This window comes from Nelumbo lutea, chromosome 3, assembly GCF_056320005.1.
Source record: "Nelumbo lutea isolate HS-2025 chromosome 3, American lotus-T2T, whole genome shotgun sequence".
Lineage (NCBI taxonomy): Eukaryota > Viridiplantae > Streptophyta > Magnoliopsida > Proteales > Nelumbonaceae > Nelumbo > Nelumbo lutea.
In genome coordinates this window covers 114,628,916-114,646,970 of record NC_142686.1, presented here as the reverse complement: position 1 = coordinate 114,646,970, position 18,055 = coordinate 114,628,916, and the positions used below count along the sequence as shown (strand labels likewise).

Sequence of the window (18,055 nt, the reverse complement as noted above, 5' to 3'; positions counted from 1 at the left end):
AATATTTTGGGAGTTGGAGTTAAGGATGATCTTTTACATTTAGTTCAAGTTCTGGGGGGCCAAGGACCCACTTTATTACGATTTTGACCCAGTCTCAACTAAATAACCATATGAACAATGGTTTTAACAAAAAAAGTTTGGGGGGCCAAGGACCCCCACCAATACACTTGGCTCCGCCCCTATTTGGAAAGGGTACAAATACAAATATGTAGATTGCAAAATCTATCTTGTATTTTGTATGTATTTATATTGTATATATTTATATTTGTACTCCTTCCAAAGTGAGGCATAAGGCTTTGTTTGGTTGCAATTCAGATAAATTTGTAATGATGCAAAATCATGACAGTGCAAATAATTTGTGTGTAAATTCTGATATTTTTTTTCTGTTTCAAATTTTAACTTATTTTGTTTGATTGCAATACAAATGAAGTAAATTGAGACAGGACGCAGAATAAAGTAACCCCCCCCAAATAAAATTAAATGAGAATTTACATTTTTTTTTCATTTGCACTCTCATGCATTTGTACTAGTGCAAATAAAATTGTACTGCAACCTAAAGGCTCAATTTGGAAGGAGTACAAATGCAAATATGTAGAGTACAAAACCTAATATTTTGTATGTATTCGTACTGTACATATTTGTATTTGTACTCTTTCCAAACTAAGCCTTAAGAAAGAAGAAGATACAATTCGGAATATAATTATTATATCAATTGATAAAAGGTGACAACTGGCTCACATGGTACAAGCGTACAACTTTACTGGTTTGATATTATTATTATTATTATTATTATTATTATTATTATTATTATTATTATTATTATTATTATTATTATTATTATTATCACGAGGAATGTACATGGATTTGATCCAGCAACATCACAATTTGATCCATAATCCAATCGGATTTGAAGATATTGGATCAAATTTAAATCCTTTCGAACTTTGATTGTAATCGGTTTAATCCAATTCTTCCTTCACCTTCAAAAATAAAGAAAAAAAAAGTTAATTAACTTTTGATTTATATATAATAAATTAACAAAAATACTAAGTATTGAATTTATTATCTTATATAAATTCATATGTAGTTTAATATACAATATTATATTTTTTATATTTTATATATAATTATATAAATTTTATATATTAAAATCAATATATATATATAACCGAACCAAATGAAGTTATATCAACACCCAACCTGATTATTAATCAGATGTAAATTGTAAAATCCAAATCAGATTTGATTACATAAATAAATCATCCAAATCGGGATAATCAAAGTTATAAATGATAAAGTAAGAAACAAAAGATTAAGATGGTTTAGTCATAAATCACCACATATACTGCTTGTAAGAATTAAGTAAACTATTACAAATAGAAGGGGCTAAAAAGGGTTACGATAGATGGAAAAGGATATGGACTTAAATAATAAAAAATGATTTAAGTATTCGTTGTTTAACGATGGACATGACACTACATAGAATGAATGGTGAAATAGGATTGGTGCAGCCAATCCTATATAATTGATAGAAAGCTTAAATGATGATGATGATTTATTATATACGCCTTAATCAAATATAACACTACCAAGATTTACCAGGTGAGGTGAGTTAGGTTATCTTAGGCTATGTTTGATTTAAATTTTGTTAAAAAACTCTTCTCTTATATAGCAAAACAAACGTCCAGATTAATGGGAAATATGAAAAGGAACAAGAAAACGCACACTGTTGGTTACTTGGTTCGACACTTGGACCGTTGGGGGACCAGAGACCAGACTATATAGTTACGGGGACATTAAGTGGGTCCCTAATTTAGACTATCAGCGTAGACGACAGAAGCATAATTTCAGAAATAGAATATTCGGCGGAGGCGATCACGCCGAATAAATCGTGTTATCGCTAACGTGTCCATCACCCGTTGGTTACTTGGCCCAAAAAATTGAAAAACTTAAATAATTTGAAATGCTTCATTTTTCTAGCAAACTATTGGCGAACACGGTAGGGCTCCCACCGTTGATACAGCGCTACTGCTCGCACATGATCATTACCCCGTTGATATTCGTCCATTCAGTGTGGTAGTGGGTCCCCCCGGAGCTTAAAGATGGTAACGTGACGGAAAGACATAAGTCTTGAGGTTTGCGGATTATGGATGCAAGTGCAGTTAGTCATTATTTTCGGGCTTATAAGTTATAACGACTTTGGTTAGTCTACGTGGCAGGTCGTCTGTTTCTTGGACGACAAGAAGAAAATGAACGAGAGAGAGAGAACCGGCCGTTTCAACGGTTGCGGCTGTCAGTGCTTCGGTCGAGGGAGCCTAATATATTTTATTATTTTAATGTGACACGTGGAATCCTAATAACACCGTCCCCCACTTGGGACCACTTTCGACACTTCCATGAAAAGGCACGCGGACAACATAGATTCCGCCGCCATCACTGTTTCTCTTCTTCCATCACGTTTTCTATTCTCCTTCAACGTCCACTTCTTTCATTCTTCTTCTCGAGGAACGTTGGCCCATGGATGGCTTAGAATTTGCTCACATCCGTTTGATTGGAATCTACGTGTAATAGCATACCAGGGCAATTTTTGGGGTTAATATCAATAAAAGTAATATTTTAAAAAAATTTCAAAAATAAATTAATTTTTTAAAAATAATATCAATAAAGGACAAAATCAATGTTCATCTTTTTCTTCTTGTCATTTGTCCACCAGAGCTACTGTTCGCCGTTGCCCGTCGTCGCTTCCGGCAACGTTATCTAAGGTGGCGACGGCGACGCTGGTGGTTTCTTTGTCCAATGCCGCCACCTTCGCCCACCTCCGCCTTCGCCTCTGGCAACGTTGTCGAAAGTGGTCGGAGGCATGGGTGGCGACGATGACGCTGGTGGTCATTCTTCTACCCGTCGCCACCACCACCTCTGTCTCCACCCATCTCCAACAATGTTGTTGGAGGCGGAGGCGGAGGTTGGCAGAGGTGGCGGCGTTGGACAGAGAAACCACCAGTGCAGCCACTGCCACCTCTAGCAATGTTGTCGGAGGCAGAGGCGAAGGTGAGTAGCAATGGGCGGCGATGGCAGGTGGTGGCAGGCAACGGCAGACGTTGAACAAACGACAAGAATAAGATGATGAACAGTATTTTTACCATTTATTGATATTATTTCTAAAATGTTAACCTATTTTTAAATATATTATTTTATTGATATTAAACCCTAAAAATTGCCCTTATATGCTAGAACTCCCTCTCTCATTGCTGGGCGAAGACGTTCAATTACTTTGAGGAGTAGCGTTGAAACTTGAAAATATATACACCCAAAAAAATAAAATAAATTGATGAACATGCAAAATGTGAATGAGAAGAAAGCCAAGTGCAAATCAAACAGCATGGCAACAACATAGGTTGTGGTTTAATTTGATACCATTGCCGTTTCAACCTGAAACGTTTTGGATTGAAGTATAAAAATCGATGAAAATTTCTTCAAGTGTATGTATTGTCAGATTAGATTTGAGTCGTTCCTGTCAGAATACTTGTGTGTAGGAGAATCATTGGCGTTTATAACTGAAACATCAAATTAACAGTGAAGGTAAAAATTAAGAACAATTTTTATTTATCAACCCAAAACATTTTATTCATAAAAAGTTTTCCTATGACATGAGCTGGAGATAAAATTAATCATGCACACCAAGCTAGTTAATCTATCATACCCCAGTTTTCTGTATACAAAGGCCCACATTAGACCCACACTAGCCTAGACTCTATATCTACGGAACATGAACATGTTTCTTCGTGGTCTATGATAGGTTATCTAGCCCAGTGTGCATGATTTTATTTCCAATCAATCGGGATTGTATAAGAGAAAAATGGAAAGGGGAGAAAAGAAAAGAAAAGCACAACATTGACAACCATCCCCAAAATAGAAATGAAGTATCTAAAATGCCCTCAGGTGGATGTAACAAGAAACAAAAAAGAGAGGAAGAAATATTCTCTCAATATTCTATTTCAAAATCCCAATTCTAAGTGATACATTTAGTACACAAATTATCAGTGATAAATAGATGTATATTGGACCCAGTTTGAAAGTACAAATATAATTATATACAGTGCAAAGTATACCTTTGTATTTATACTATTTCCAAACTGAGCTTTGATGTACTTAATGTGGAGGAAGCACAAAGGGGTCCCAGCCCATTGGTTCCAAACTTTGCGATTATAATTATAATACACACAGAAACCAAACAAAATAATTTGCTTCCGATTCCATATAAAAAAAAAAAAAAACAGTAGATTATCAACACATACCAGCTGGGTATAAGGTGATCTTACAATTCCACGCAAGTGATGTTAGAGATGCAACCAGATAAGATCAAGTTAATTAAAACACTCATCACTGACTAGACCACTGGGCAACCAACGAGTCATTTTAATCTGGTTCAGGCCTTTTATTGTTTCAAAAATTCCATGACTCGGAAAGCCAATTACCAACTATGTTAATTATATGGTTAAAATAATCAAAAGATGCATGTAAGATGGTGGAGCCAATTATTCACAACTTTGAAAATATTATTAAATTTGGACATGCCTTCTAAAATGCAATCAGTACAAAAGTTAATTGAAAAAAGAATAAGATTTAAAAACCTCAAAATACATCGATCTTCACACGAAAAAAAGGAAATAAAGAAAGAAAGAAGAAAAATAGAATTATTAGAATTCACAATTGGGTTTCCCTTCTTCCCAAATCCCCGTCGTATCCTAATCATTTCATTCATTGCTTCTCTATGTTTGTCTTATCTTCGTACCCCCCCCCCTTCCTTTTCTCTACAAAGTTTCCTCCGACAATTGAAATTTCTGAACAGCATAGAGGAGCTATTGTTGTAAAAACCAAATGTCCTCAACGTTCCACAAATTGTCCGATACGTCCCCATCGTCCAACCACATGTTGTTCTGCTCAATTGCTTCGAAATCTAACCCTTGGTTAAAGTAACCAGTGGGGCTAGTTAGGGATTCTTGGTAATTAACCTGGGAGGCGTGGAAATTATCGGCGTAATTATTGGGCTGAAAATTGTAGTAATCGGTCAGGTCTGAGACCGGGGATACTTGGGTTCCTACGGATAATTCTGATGAACCGGCGGTGCTAGAATTCTCTGGGGTGAAACTGGCGTTAATCTGCGAAACCCCGTACTCGTTGTTGCTGCCTGCAGACGACAGGACCTGACCCGTGATGACGTCTGAATTGTTATTGTTAATTTGGTGATGGGTGGTGGTGGGGGAGGTGGTCGTCGTATTGGCGCCTGAAGAAGCTGCCGCAGCTGCCCGGATTCTCTCGACTAACCTGGGCATCCAGAGATAGCGCATGGTGTCTTTGAATTGTTTGCTGTTCACGTCGCATTGGAGTTGCTTCGCGTGCTTCTGAACTCTTGTTCTCCAGTAGTTTTTAATCTCGTTATCTGTTCTTCCTGGCAAGTGTTGAGCAATTTTCGACCACCTGGAGCAATTCCCAGAAACAAAAACAAGATCAGATTATACTGGAGGAGGGGAGAGAGAAAGAGTAGATAATATGATGAGGATAGGAGATTCTGTGGCTCATACCGATTCCCCCAACGAGAATGGAGTTCGAGAATTAAAAGTTGTTCCTCGAGGGTGATATTTCCACGTCGAACGTCGGGGCGTAAGTAGTTCAACCACCTTAGTCTGCAGCTTTTTCCGGTTCTCTTGAGACCTGTTTAGAAGAATTAGGTTTAGATTCGAATTCAATGGAGATAAGAGATCTCAACAAGAAAAACAAAGAAAAGAAAAGAAACAGCGTTTGCAATTTTGGTAAAGTTTTCAGAGAATCCCATTTGTTTACTGTTTATTCTTCCTTCTGCATAGTTTAATATCCTGTAGATTTTGAATGGATATTCCCTTACTGCATTTAATTCTTTTTTTATTCTTTTTTAAGTTCTAGCCAAACATGGCTCTTCTAGCTCAAATCCCATCATCTCTTCAAGGACACCCACCTCGTAAGTGTCATTAAACCCCTGGGGATTCCATCTTTTTCAAGCTTTTTGCTGTATTTGCTACTATCTTTTTTTTTTCTCATCAATATCAAGGAAAAGAGAAAGGATAAGCTAAAAATGTTTAATCATTTCTATCTTGCCTGTTTTTATTTATTTATTTATTTTGCTCATGGATTTTGGATCTAGCTAGAAACTCTTGGCTTTCAAACCAGTCCTAGGCTTCAACACACCCTGTTTTAAACCAGAGACAAATTAAAAAGGAAAAGAAAGAAACCGTAAACAGTGAGTTTGTTTGATTGTAATACCTGCGCATCGAGCAAGGGAGTTCCAGCGACCTTCGCCATGGTTAGCAATGTAATTAATGAGTATGAGATCCTCTTCAACTGTCCATGGACCCCTCCTCAGGTCTATCTCTTCTTCACTTTGAGTTCCTGAGCTACAACTTCTCCCATTAGCATCCATTCCCGAAAATGGAAGAGTTTGATCAACAGAGAAAAAGAACAAGTAGTAGCTTGTATGATTGAGAGTTGAGAGGGATAAAGAAAGAGAGAGAGAGGAAGAGAGTAGGGAGAGACAGAGCGATGAATTGGATTTGGATTAATTAGGAGGATAGAGAAGTGGGGCTTTTATAGAAGGTAGAAGATAGTTGGGATTGAAAATAATAAATAGATGGCATGTGAGAGAACACGCCACTTGAGGGTATAGATTAGCTATTTATAAATCACTAAAACTTGTTTTAACTATTCACTAATGAGTTGGAGGGTTTGAACTTTGACGCTTTGACTTTCCGCGTCTCTACCGCTCTTCTTCGTAACAAGTTTTTCTGGGAACCGGAACCGGTTTTATCGCATTTTCCATTTTTCCTTTCTCTCTTTGTAGTTTCTATTTTGCAGTGCACTTGTGGTCCCCGTCCATCTGAGCCGCATGAAATTGGTCCGGCTGCGATTTTCTGGGTGTGCCACATGTTTTGATCGACAGCTTCGTATTGCCAAGAAAATGGGAGAACAAAGGTGCTGTGCATACGTGGCAAAACAAGTCCGCCAGTGGATGCTTAACTTTACAGCGAATAGATTTCAAAGGCCCGCCTAGGAAAGGTTTGGCCTTTGTGGTTTGGGAATTTTAAAATGGGACACGGGACATGGGAATATATAAGATGAACTGCGCTCCACCATCAATATTCATGGTTTGGTACATACTAATAACTCGTCAATTCTCAGTTCTTTTTTTTTTATCAATTCTCATTTCAGGACCAGTCTTGTGTCTCTTAATTACATAGGAAAGGAAAATGCTTTGGTCCCAATTTCTGGGCCTCACTGGTCCACATATTCGACCCTGAATTTCCAGTAGGCTCTTTTTTGGAGATGTCAGGGTGGTAGGATTGGAGGAGAGCTTGGGGTTGGCTGTTGAGACCGTTTCTAGGCACGACATATCGACCCAACAAGTGTAATTAATTTTTACCCCACACATTTCGTAGTTACCATGTCCCAAATTCGGATTTCCTCCAGACACCCACCACATGGCATATTGTAGTCGCATAGACCCGATTATTAATCAATCGAATTGATTATAATGGTTCTGGTTTCATAATTTTGTCTTAATTAATAATTGAGTTAGTTTTTTTTTATTACTTTTGTTGTATTTTATATCTGAAATAATAAATTTTATAGATAATAAATAAGATAATATTAGTTTAAATTTTCTAATTTATTATATAAATAATTTAATATTTTTCTTTCTCTTTTATTAACAAATTTTATCAAAATTTAAGTTTTATATAATTATTTAAATAAATAAATATAATTTTCAGTATAATTGAGTCTATTGGCCCCATAGACCTAACTATTAACTGGGATAATTTTGAGTATATGATTTTGTCTCGATTAATAACCAATTCAAAACGGGATTTACCTAAATCCAACCCAAACCCGTCCCGTATAGTTTCCAATAGTGAAGTGAGTGTAAAGATCATCCTATGAGCAGTAAATCTGGATTTGGCTGTTGGTCCGGAAAAAAGTTTTTCGGGAATTTGGGGTTTTTGGTTTGTTAGTAATCTAATAGTTTTGTTTTAAGTTGGGCTGTTTAAAAAAAGGGTTTCTTGCGAATAAGGGCAATTTTTTGCCTCTGAATATCGATAAAAAGTAATATTTTTATAAAATAATTAAAATAAAGTAATTTTTTTAAATTGTTCATTGTCTTCCTCTGCCTCTTGTTCATCCGAATATATTGTTCATGCGAGAGGCCGAGCAGGGCACAGGCACGTTCTTCTTCGCGGTAACTACTCTGGAATCGCGGTGACACCGTTCTCTTGAAGCTGAACATCACATCAGGTTTGAGGTTATCTCTCTCTTTTCGTTTCTCCCTGGATTCGATGTTATTGCAGAGGGGAAGACTGAAGAGGAAAAATAGATTTTACAGCACGCGTAGTGTAAAGAATGTAAGTTGGTTTCCAAATCCATTAAGCTTCGAGTTTTCCAATTTCCGAATCAGGAAGCTTCAGCACGCAATGCCATGAGAGACGGAGACCCGCTCGAGATGACCTCAAACCCAATGTGGGACTTTTGAAAACTCGAAGCTTCCTGGATCTTTATGAAATTTTTGAAGCTTCATAAGAGGCCTGAAACTTTTGAAGCTTCGGCGATATTTTTCAAAATAATCACAAGAGGAAGACAATCAACAGTGTCATCGCCTTCAAACAAAATTATTTTAAAAAAATACTATCTTTTAATGATATTCAGATCAATAAAATGCCCTTTCTTCTAGAAACCCTAAAAAAAAAAAGCCTCCACTAGTTTCAAGCTTTGCATACGTGATACTTTATTTCATCTAGTTTTTTATTTGTTTTTAAATTAAAAGAATGTTAGTCATAAATACTCTTAGACCTTTATCCATAAACGTGTCGTACATATGAAGGCTCAAAAACAGCGCAGGCTGCTTTTTCAAAATAGCAAAACTTAACCCGTCTTCCATGAGCACATTCGAGACATTGCCGACAGGAATTCCGAAGTGCGATCGTTGTACGGACCAATTACCGGCTATCGCCGGGAAGAGGTTGTAGACCTGCAGTTAATAAGATTGCGTCACACAAGTATCGGCGATTACGCGGGATTTCAGAAACACCTTTTTATGTTTTATATACAAAAGACTCCGGTCAGTCAAGTCAGTCAGTCATGGTGGCGTCGTCCTTGCGGGTACCACGCTGCCTAGTCCTCCTTGAGTTAAAAAACGTTGGATTGGAACTTCTAAAAGATCGAGCATCCATATATATTCCATAGTAAGTATTTGTACTCGTTCCAAACTATGTATTTTATATCAGTTTGAATGCATTTTCATTGTATATATTAATTTGTATGTATTTATATCGTATACATTTGTATTTAGACTCGTTTCAAATTGAGTCTAATGAGTTTTATAGATTTTTCTTATTTTATAAATTTTAATTTGTATAACTGGAACAGTAACAACCAACAAGTAGGGGATTAGAATTCCGATTTGCTCCTCACAAAGTTCATCTCATACTAATCTCATGGTGCATCACAGCCATGCATTAAGAGCATTTTCCACACTTAATGTTATCCTTTAGGAGAAGATGTTCTCAATGCACAATTGGGATATGTTGTGGAAACAGTGTGAGATATGTTCTGTGAGGAATATATCCGAATTCAGGAGAAGTGGAAAAAAAATCCTGAGATGGAAAAAACCATAAATTTCCTAAATTAAAGTATTAAATACCATGACTTCTATGCACAAATCAACAGTTAAATACAAAGGCAAATCCAAACATAGAAGAAAGATAGTGTTTGGTATTAATGCCATCCTTCCATATGAGCACTATGTAGTATGTACACGTTAATTTTCTCATGCACTGTCTGGTTGAATGGCTTTCATGAGTGTGTCCCAACCATCACAAGCAACATTCTCACCTCGATTGTGCATAACCAGTATTTTAAGAGAACATCAAAATGAAGCTTCTTGTATTGAAGAGAGAATATGTTCTCGTTTTTACCTATGTGGTGCTTAATGGTGCCTCGCTGGCATCGTATAATATAATATTAAAAAAATACACATAACCAAAAATAATTTATCATTTTCCAATTGGCGTATTTGTTGCGTGAATAAACGGCAATGGTACCAAACAAATTTAAGATTGACCAAAATAGATTTTAGAACTTAGAAGCTCCATTTAATGCAAGTAAATATCTAACCACTGCATGGTTAAATAGCGACTGGTTTAATTAGTTATGATAATGATAATGGCAAATGATGGATTGCCAACTGGCTAGCGAAGTTGGTAAAAAGACTGAAAAACTCAAAGAGATTGAGCTCAGATCGTTTTCAATCTCCTCCTATCATACCCTCCCTCCCCCCTACATTTCATAGGTTTGATGCTGCAATAGTGTTGCTCTGGTTGGATTGTCTTCCAGTTCATTGCTCCTTCTCAGGAATCCATCCTACCCTCACGTCGCAATCCAAGCCATTGCTACCATCTTGCCTGGCATAACTAGATATATTAATAAAATAAATCCACCAAAATGGCATTCATAACTAATTAAACAAGTATTAGTGGCCCCTCTTTTCCATTACGTCTCTTCTTATTAACATTTTAATATTAATTAAGTGTAGTAATATTTATCATGTTTCAGTCATGCTAGATATTAAAATAACAAATATTTTAATCTTTAATCAGGAAAAAAAAAAAACATGAAAAGGATTGAATGGCCATCATAATCATTAAAACAATAAGTTATTATCCAAGTTTTTCCACAATTGCGTTAATGTTTTTTTGTTATCAAACCTTAATGAAACAATTAAACTCTAATACGGCCAGACATGTTTTCCACACAACCCATCAGTGATGGGGTTACAATGGTCCTGACCCTATTGACTCCTTGGACATATGTTCATTTGTAACTATTGGAATGCGTCATGGATAGGAACACATCAGACTAGTTAGATCTTAACTATGTGATTGTCAAACACAAGCAGAGGGGGAGGTGGGGTGTTGGTCGAATCTGGATTTCATAACAACATTTTCTTATGAATGAAAACATTTTTAAGTATGGAGATGTTCCTAGTGCACGGCTGTAACAAAATCCCATTCCTATTGATCACTAGTCGGGGAATGTAAATTTAATATGGGGATAATATTAAAATCAACAGTTTCAGCTTTCATGTATTTAACAACTTCAATTACGTACCTAACCGCAGACCCCGAAGTGACCAACTCCCTTGATTAATACGTGTGACTAATTACTCAAAACTTATGCCCACAAATTTTGCAAAATGAGTTAAATTTCAGTGATAATTAAAACTCTAACTTAATTAATAAACAATGCATTTTGTCTGTTTACCATTGCAGAATGCATGATATCGCGCTCTACTTGAACACAGCATATGTTTGGCTTTTACAAATTAATGCATGCAGGAAAACTCCATACCATCCTATATCCATGGTTTTAATTTTTAATCTTCAGTTTCAAGTATAGCCACCAAAATAAAATATGAATATAATTTATAAGAAACAATAATATATAAAAAGTTTTGAATATTTCAGAAATTTGGGATATGAGATTGAAATTAATAAAAATTAAAAAGCAATAATACAATATAAAACTTCTTAAGTAAAATAACAAAAATGTTCACCCACATTTTCTAGTTTTTAAATAAATTGTTTCAGATCTAGGGTCCCAAATGACCAAGATTTTAAAAAAGTTAGCATCTTTAAATTAGAGCCCTTGTGCTTAAAGCTTGACAGATTTGTCATCCTCATGAAATACATCCAGATGATCAATTGGACAAAAATTATGAGTTGCCTATAACAAGTGAACATGCCAATATTTCATATACATTGGCCCACAAGGGACCCATACTTTAAGAATAGTTAGTCCAACACGACAATAGTATGCATGATTTCGTCTCCAGCTAATCTGGACTCTATGAAATGCTCTATATCCTTGTGATTCACCTTTTAACATTTCTTCGCTTACTCTTTTCTGGCAAAGATGTGAAGTAGATGCTGCCTGTTAGCGTTGATCCCTTGATTTTCTGGAGGCTCTTAAATGTAATAAAATTAATAATTAATAATAATACTAACAATAGTAATAATAATAACAAACATTAAAATATAAGGATACAGTGAAAATGTGAACAGAAAACGAAAACCACCAATTAATCAGTAAGACAGTAATTAATATAAAATAAAATAGTGGTTGATGAAAGGGAGGCCTATGCGTCTAAAGTTCTAAGCTCTAAAAGAGGTGGAGGACCATTCTAGAGGGATTCTAGAAGTCGGCACCTTACTCCCCTAAAGGAGACTGGAGGGACAAAAGTCGAACAGAAACGAGGAAAAGAGAAAGCACCTCCCTTGGATATGTGACAAAGCCGGAAATTCTTTTCTTCAGAAACTGAAAGACGATGAGCTATTACCGGTTGCAAGGTACCAATTGCTGGCTGATTGTCCCAGATATTCGGAATCCAATACCACTTACAAGAAGGTTGAGAGGAGGATTTATGGGTTTAGGCGGGGATGGATTATCTCTTTTGTTTATCTCAAAGTTTAAAATATCGATACACTTCAATATGTTAGATGTAAGAGTATAAAGTTTTTCGATCACACTTTAATTCATGATTTTTAAAATCGAATCGGATCAGAAAAATCGGAAACTGGTAGGATAACTAATTTTGTTTTACTTCAGAACTTTTATTTCTTCAAAAAATCATTGATTTGGTTAGTAAACCGTTGATTCGAGCGGTCGAATCATTTAAATTGTTCAATAATTTAACAGGTTTTTGTTTTTTTTTGTTTTTTGTCAGAATGACTCATCCATCCAGTTCAAACAATCGGACTGTTCGACCCAGAAACTCGACCCTTGATCGATTAGTTGTCTGATTCAATTTTAAAAACCTTACTTTAATCTTTATTTTAATTATTTTTTCAAAAGTTGGTTAAAGAGATCGATCTAAGGCTTGTGTATCCTCTCAAATGGATCAAAACCCTAAAAAGTCCCTATTAAATATATCCGTAACCTATCAATACGATACATATCGGCTAATATATTGTAAAATTTTGATCTTTATGTATTTCCATGGAGCCAAAGATGAGCTATTACCAGTTTATACTATTCTTACTATTTATTAGTGCAGCTTCCGAATTAATCCATAAATCTCAGGATTCTCAACCAACGATTAGGTATCTAACAAAGTTTTTTTTTTTTTAAAAAAGGATGTTCAGTCAAAACCAGCAAGGGTCTAACATTCAAGACAAAAGTTGGAGTCTCAACTCAATTAATTGAATGGCCCTGATTGAAAATGAGTCACAATAGCCTGCATACAACATATACAAGAGGTGCATATCACAGAATACTAATAATATATTTGGTCATCTGAGCCATCCAAATCCAATCGATGATATGACCCATCTAAGTAAGGTATCCGCCTTTGAACAGTCAATGGATGCTATGCCCCCTCCCCCCACCCTACAAAAAGAAAGAATAAAGAAAGAGGGTTCATTGGTTCAAAAGGGTTAAGGGATGTTCCATCAAAATTAGATGGTCAAAATGACCATGTCTGGTCTTCAAGTAAATCCACACTTTCCTCAAAAAAAATAAAATTAGGAATCTGTTTTTCAGGTTTTGTAATCTTTTCTTCTCATGGGTATATCAGTGAGTGGCTCTGTGGGAATTGGATCACCGGAAAGAAGGCATGCTGGGAACGAATATGATCCACGACAGAGATCACCCTCTCTCTTCGATCTCTTGTACTTTGTCAAAAGCGAGCCCGGAATTTCAGGGTCCGTAGCGTCAAGGTTTCCATGGACGGTGTTTGATATACGGAATGTAATCCTCTCCACCATATATTTTAAAACATATCTACCATTTATATATTCCTCCCAACTCTTCCTCTCTATCTGAATTCTGAGCTGAAACGTCTTTGACCCAAACTTATTCTGTCCTGCTTTTTTTTTCTATTTCTACTCCCAAATTCTTTGACTATTATTGATCTACATGTATTCATATTAAGTATACAAGTGCTAGGAGTATGTTTATCTGTATTTGTTGTACACGAACTGTTTGATTATTTATCCCTAACAGCCGCCAAAGCAACCCAGAAAGTGACGAGCACAAATGTCTCGTCCCTTAGACGCACGCACGCCTTTCATTCACTTGGACCCTTTGAGTCTTTTGTTCGAGCAAATAAACTACAATTTGATCAAGTACATGCCTGTGCATCGCCTGGGTCCTTCGACTCTCTCATTTATAAAATTGTAAACGTAACTAAGTTGGTTTCGTCTAGCCTATTGTAATAATAATAATGATGGTTGATTAATCTGATTGAAATGCTTATTTAAATTCTAAAGGTTCAAAGTTTTAAAGCAGCCTGTTGTTGCAGCACTAGGCAAGGTAGGAGAATTATGGGCTCACTCACTGGTTTTAAATTAATATTAATGACTTGATGGTTTTGTTGTAGACGGAATGGGAGAGCCTTACTTACACCAAAAGCCGGGGTTATTCTTACCCTTCCAGTTTCCACCGTTGTCATTCCATTTCTTCTTTTTGGTCAAAGTTCACACTTGTGAGGATGGAGATGGAGATAGGTGCTCCTGTATGATGCGGCATTACCCACGTGGTAGGTTGTCCGCGTGGCACATGGCCATCTGTCCACCCACGGGATTCCTGATGTAGACAGTTTGGTGATGTTATTGGAAGATGATGATGATGATGATGATGATGATGGGTTAATGCGTATTGCGTTGGTAATTGAAGCAAACCATTGACAGTTTGACACCCGACCGGTGGGTGATGGTTGGGGGGTCGTGGATGATTGACATTTGGTAGGTGATTAGAGGGATATAGCCATATAGGGTTCAACGGCTAGGGGTAACCTAACTGGCTTTATCCATCCACGGCGTTCAAAAATTTGTCAGGGCTAGGAAATGTATGTCAAAAGTCTTGAAAGAAAGCAACCCCAACACTAGTGCTGAAATCTCTTCTTAGCCAACCGCCCCCAACCCAGTTACGTTCTAATGTTGTAAACTAATGGACTATTTGTGGCCGTCAAGGGTCACTCCATCCAAGTGGCATGTATATATCTTATTTGTAGAAATGACTGAATGAGAATTGGGTTCTTGTTAGTACTGTTGTCGTGTGTGTCCAATGTTAATCCCGGGAGTAGCAGGGATGAGTGATGACGACGACGGTGAATATGACGAAAATGATGAACAGGAAGAGGAATTGGAGGAGGATGAAGATGAGGACAAAGAATAGAGAATAATGATGATGATACGGAACACGGAATTGATGTTGTTTGTACGACTCCACATTGACGGTTGGCGCTAGCATAGTTTCTAGGGGATTAGTGTTGATATATATATAAGCTAATCAATTGCTGATTTCTTCGGGGCTCTGGGCTCACTGGCTATGGCTATCCCCTCAAGAGTCAAGCTCCAGTACGTATAGGGATTAGGGAGGGGGCTAGTTGGCAACCTGAAGGAATGGCACTGAATGTACTCACTACTCTGGATAGCATAATTGGAGGAAAGGTCAGTTGATTGGATATCACAAATCACTATATCATCAATACTCCCTACTACTACTACTACTACTCCCTAGTCGCTTTCTTTTCTTTCCACTTTTAATTTGTGCATGCTTAACAGATAGACATGTGTGTTGGGTTGGGGACTTGTGATTTGTGTCGTGTGTGTGATATACTTTGCATACGATTGTGGTAAAACGGGGAGCAGCGTCTGTTTCACGGCATGGACCTGGGTTAGACCTTGGGGTTGGGGGACGACACCCCATCCCATTGTGCCTTGATACCCGCCACGGAATTTGGTTTACTTTGGTTATTCGGTAATTTGTCTGATGTTTCAATAAATGTCAAATTAAATGATGAGATGTGGATGTCTCACGATCCCACATTCCACAAACTCCCCTACCGTGCCCTTCTTCCACACTTCTCTGTGTTTTTTCTTCTTTCTTCCGAAATAAAGACAAAATAATTATTTTTCTTACTCTTTTACCACATCATGCACCTTCTTTGCCACGTGTTCATTAGACTACGTCAACGGCCGACGCTAGTTACCATTACACACCTTGTGCTGTCTCTCCCCTCACACATACGTCATCTTAGCTTGAGCCTGCTTCGACCTGGTATACACCAGTTTTAGTAGTGGTTCGTATGGAAGAATAATTAAAGCAAAAACACATACAGATTAATGGATTAATTGTCCTCCCTGATTAGTACAATGAGCACTAATTAATATAATGTGTAATGACTGTAAGAGAGACGACCAGAGATGCGTCTAGAAGCTCTGGTATGCAGCCAACCTCTTCTCCAGATTGCTCACAAGTTGAATAAAGTCACTTTTGACAATGCAATTGTAAGGAAATTTGGAAAACATGTTTCTATAGTGGGTGGGTTTCACTTCTGAGGATCCATGTAGATATTCAGGAAGAAATTAAACCTATAGTTAAAGAATTAAAGCAAGTGCCCATCTCAACTCAGTCAGTCAATCATGATTCATGAAACAAAAAAAAAAAAAAAGAAAAAAAAAAAACACATTTCAGGGCGCAGTAAAACATGTTTTTGTTATGGCATCTCAGAATTGGAGACAGTTGGTCTGGACAACTCCTGGCAAGCTAGGCCCAACTGGATTGGAGACATGCAAGCATTTAGACCATGGGCAATGTATTCTAGAAAAAGCTTACATAAAGATATAACAACAATGGAGCTCCTTTTCAAAAGTATTAATCCATCCTGCGCCTTGTGTGTGAATTCTTTATTGTTTCTATATACAAGCGACAAAATTCAAATAAGCCTATGTGCTTCTTCTTTAGTTGCTCAATTTCAAACACTCAAACTAAGCATAATGATTCCATAATAGTAAGACAGACACCCTAGGGTTGACCAGTAATGAACTTGATTGTCAAACAAAGAAGCTTGTCAAACCAAAATTTTCCCACTTTAGAGGTTGGACTGGATTTTTTTTATATATTTATATTTTGTTTGCCGATGAAGAGAGTTCTTCCATAAACCGACTACATGAATCTCAGTAGTCCCTAGGGTCCTCCTCTCGGTGGTTAGTGCACTTTGAACTGGCCACAGAAGACTCAGAGTATTTTATTGAAAATTCATTTCACCTTTTTCAACTTAAACCTGAAACTTTTGACATTGAACGAGTGGGCTTTTTCATCCTCTAACCTGCTGCTATATTAGTATTCACAGTTTACAGGTTTGAATCTTTTGTTGAGTGGCCAATTGATAGTATATATGTTCTTAAAGATTACGATAACTACATGATGAAAGCTCATGGATGAACAGAATATATAGAAACGTTATCAACAAAGAGCTTTCTTAACTTGGACAAACAAAGCATTAACAGAGTATAACACATGAGAACACCGGATTGTTGAAGAACCTCAATTAATCAAGTCAATCTGAAGTGAATTATCACATTTTAATTACTACAAATTAACGTATCAGGAGCATAGTTGTAAGGGCCCATTCGGTTCACAGGAATGGGGGTCTTGAATTGGAATTAGAACTAATGGGTCATTTCCATTCCAACTATTTGGTTAGGCAGAATATGAATCATATTTTTCATTTTTTGTGGAATGGTATTCCCCATTTGAGGAAATGGCCATTCTCTCTCATTCCTTTGGGAATGAAATCCCATTCTAATTTATTCCAATTTTCATTCCAATTTCTGTTTGAATCAAAAAGACTATGAAAATAGACCAATCCGCTTCGATTGTGACTACCAATCAAATGGACCTTAAATTTATAACTAGTAAGACTCTGGCTGCTTGTGTTAAATTATCATAGTTAGGATTGTCAATTACATGCAAATAGACTACCAGCCACCCAAAAAAGAGGAGGATAATGGTCCAGTTGAACCATGAATCTGACTCCAATTAGTAAGATATGAGTCCACTATGTTAGACCTCGTCATTAATCAGGTCCACTAATAAGTTTACTTTAATTAGGTTAGGTATCGGGTCCAATGTTCTAGTAGGGGGCTTGCGCGTGTGTGAAACAAATAGAGACAATTTCTTTGAAATCTATTGT

The 18,055-nt window shown here is 36.7% G+C and overlaps 1 protein-coding gene and 1 long non-coding RNA gene across 2 annotated transcripts; one reads left to right on the top strand and one right to left on the bottom strand.

Annotated features, from left to right (window-relative positions):
- Window positions 1-4,535: 4,535 nt before the first annotated feature.
- LOC148867790 (transcription factor MYB108-like) lies at window positions 4,536-6,684 on the bottom strand. Its single transcript, XM_088974673.1, has 3 exons — window positions 6,298-6,684; window positions 5,583-5,712; window positions 4,536-5,478 (listed from the first exon to the last, which is right to left on the bottom strand). The coding sequence occupies exons 1-3, from the start codon at window positions 6,452-6,454 to the stop codon at window positions 4,860-4,862; spliced, it is 906 nt and encodes a 301-aa protein (XP_088830799.1). The 5' UTR covers window positions 6,455-6,684; the 3' UTR covers window positions 4,536-4,859.
- A 6,916-nt stretch (window positions 6,685-13,600) lies between these two features.
- On the top strand, window positions 13,601-15,119 carry LOC148867789 (uncharacterized). Its single transcript, XR_016110229.1, has 2 exons — window positions 13,601-13,824; window positions 14,456-15,119. It is a non-coding gene; the product is annotated as an uncharacterized LOC148867789 (long non-coding RNA).
- The last annotated feature ends 2,936 nt before the right edge of the window (window positions 15,120-18,055 follow it).

What these genes read in the sequence shown, in the direction of transcription:
- LOC148867790 (XM_088974673.1), bottom strand. Translation starts at nt 6,454, where the DNA reads ATGGATGCTAATGGGAGAAGTTGTAGCTCAGGAACTCAAAGTGAAGAA. An exon ending in CTCCCTTGCTCGATGCGCAG is followed by an intron (nt 5,713 to 6,297) that starts GTATTACAATCA and finishes TCTTCTAAACAG; the next exon opens with GTCTCAAGAGAACCGGAAAA. An exon ending in CATTCTCGTTGGGGGAATCG is followed by an intron (nt 5,479 to 5,582) that starts GTATGAGCCACA and finishes GAATTGCTCCAG; the next exon opens with GTGGTCGAAAATTGCTCAAC.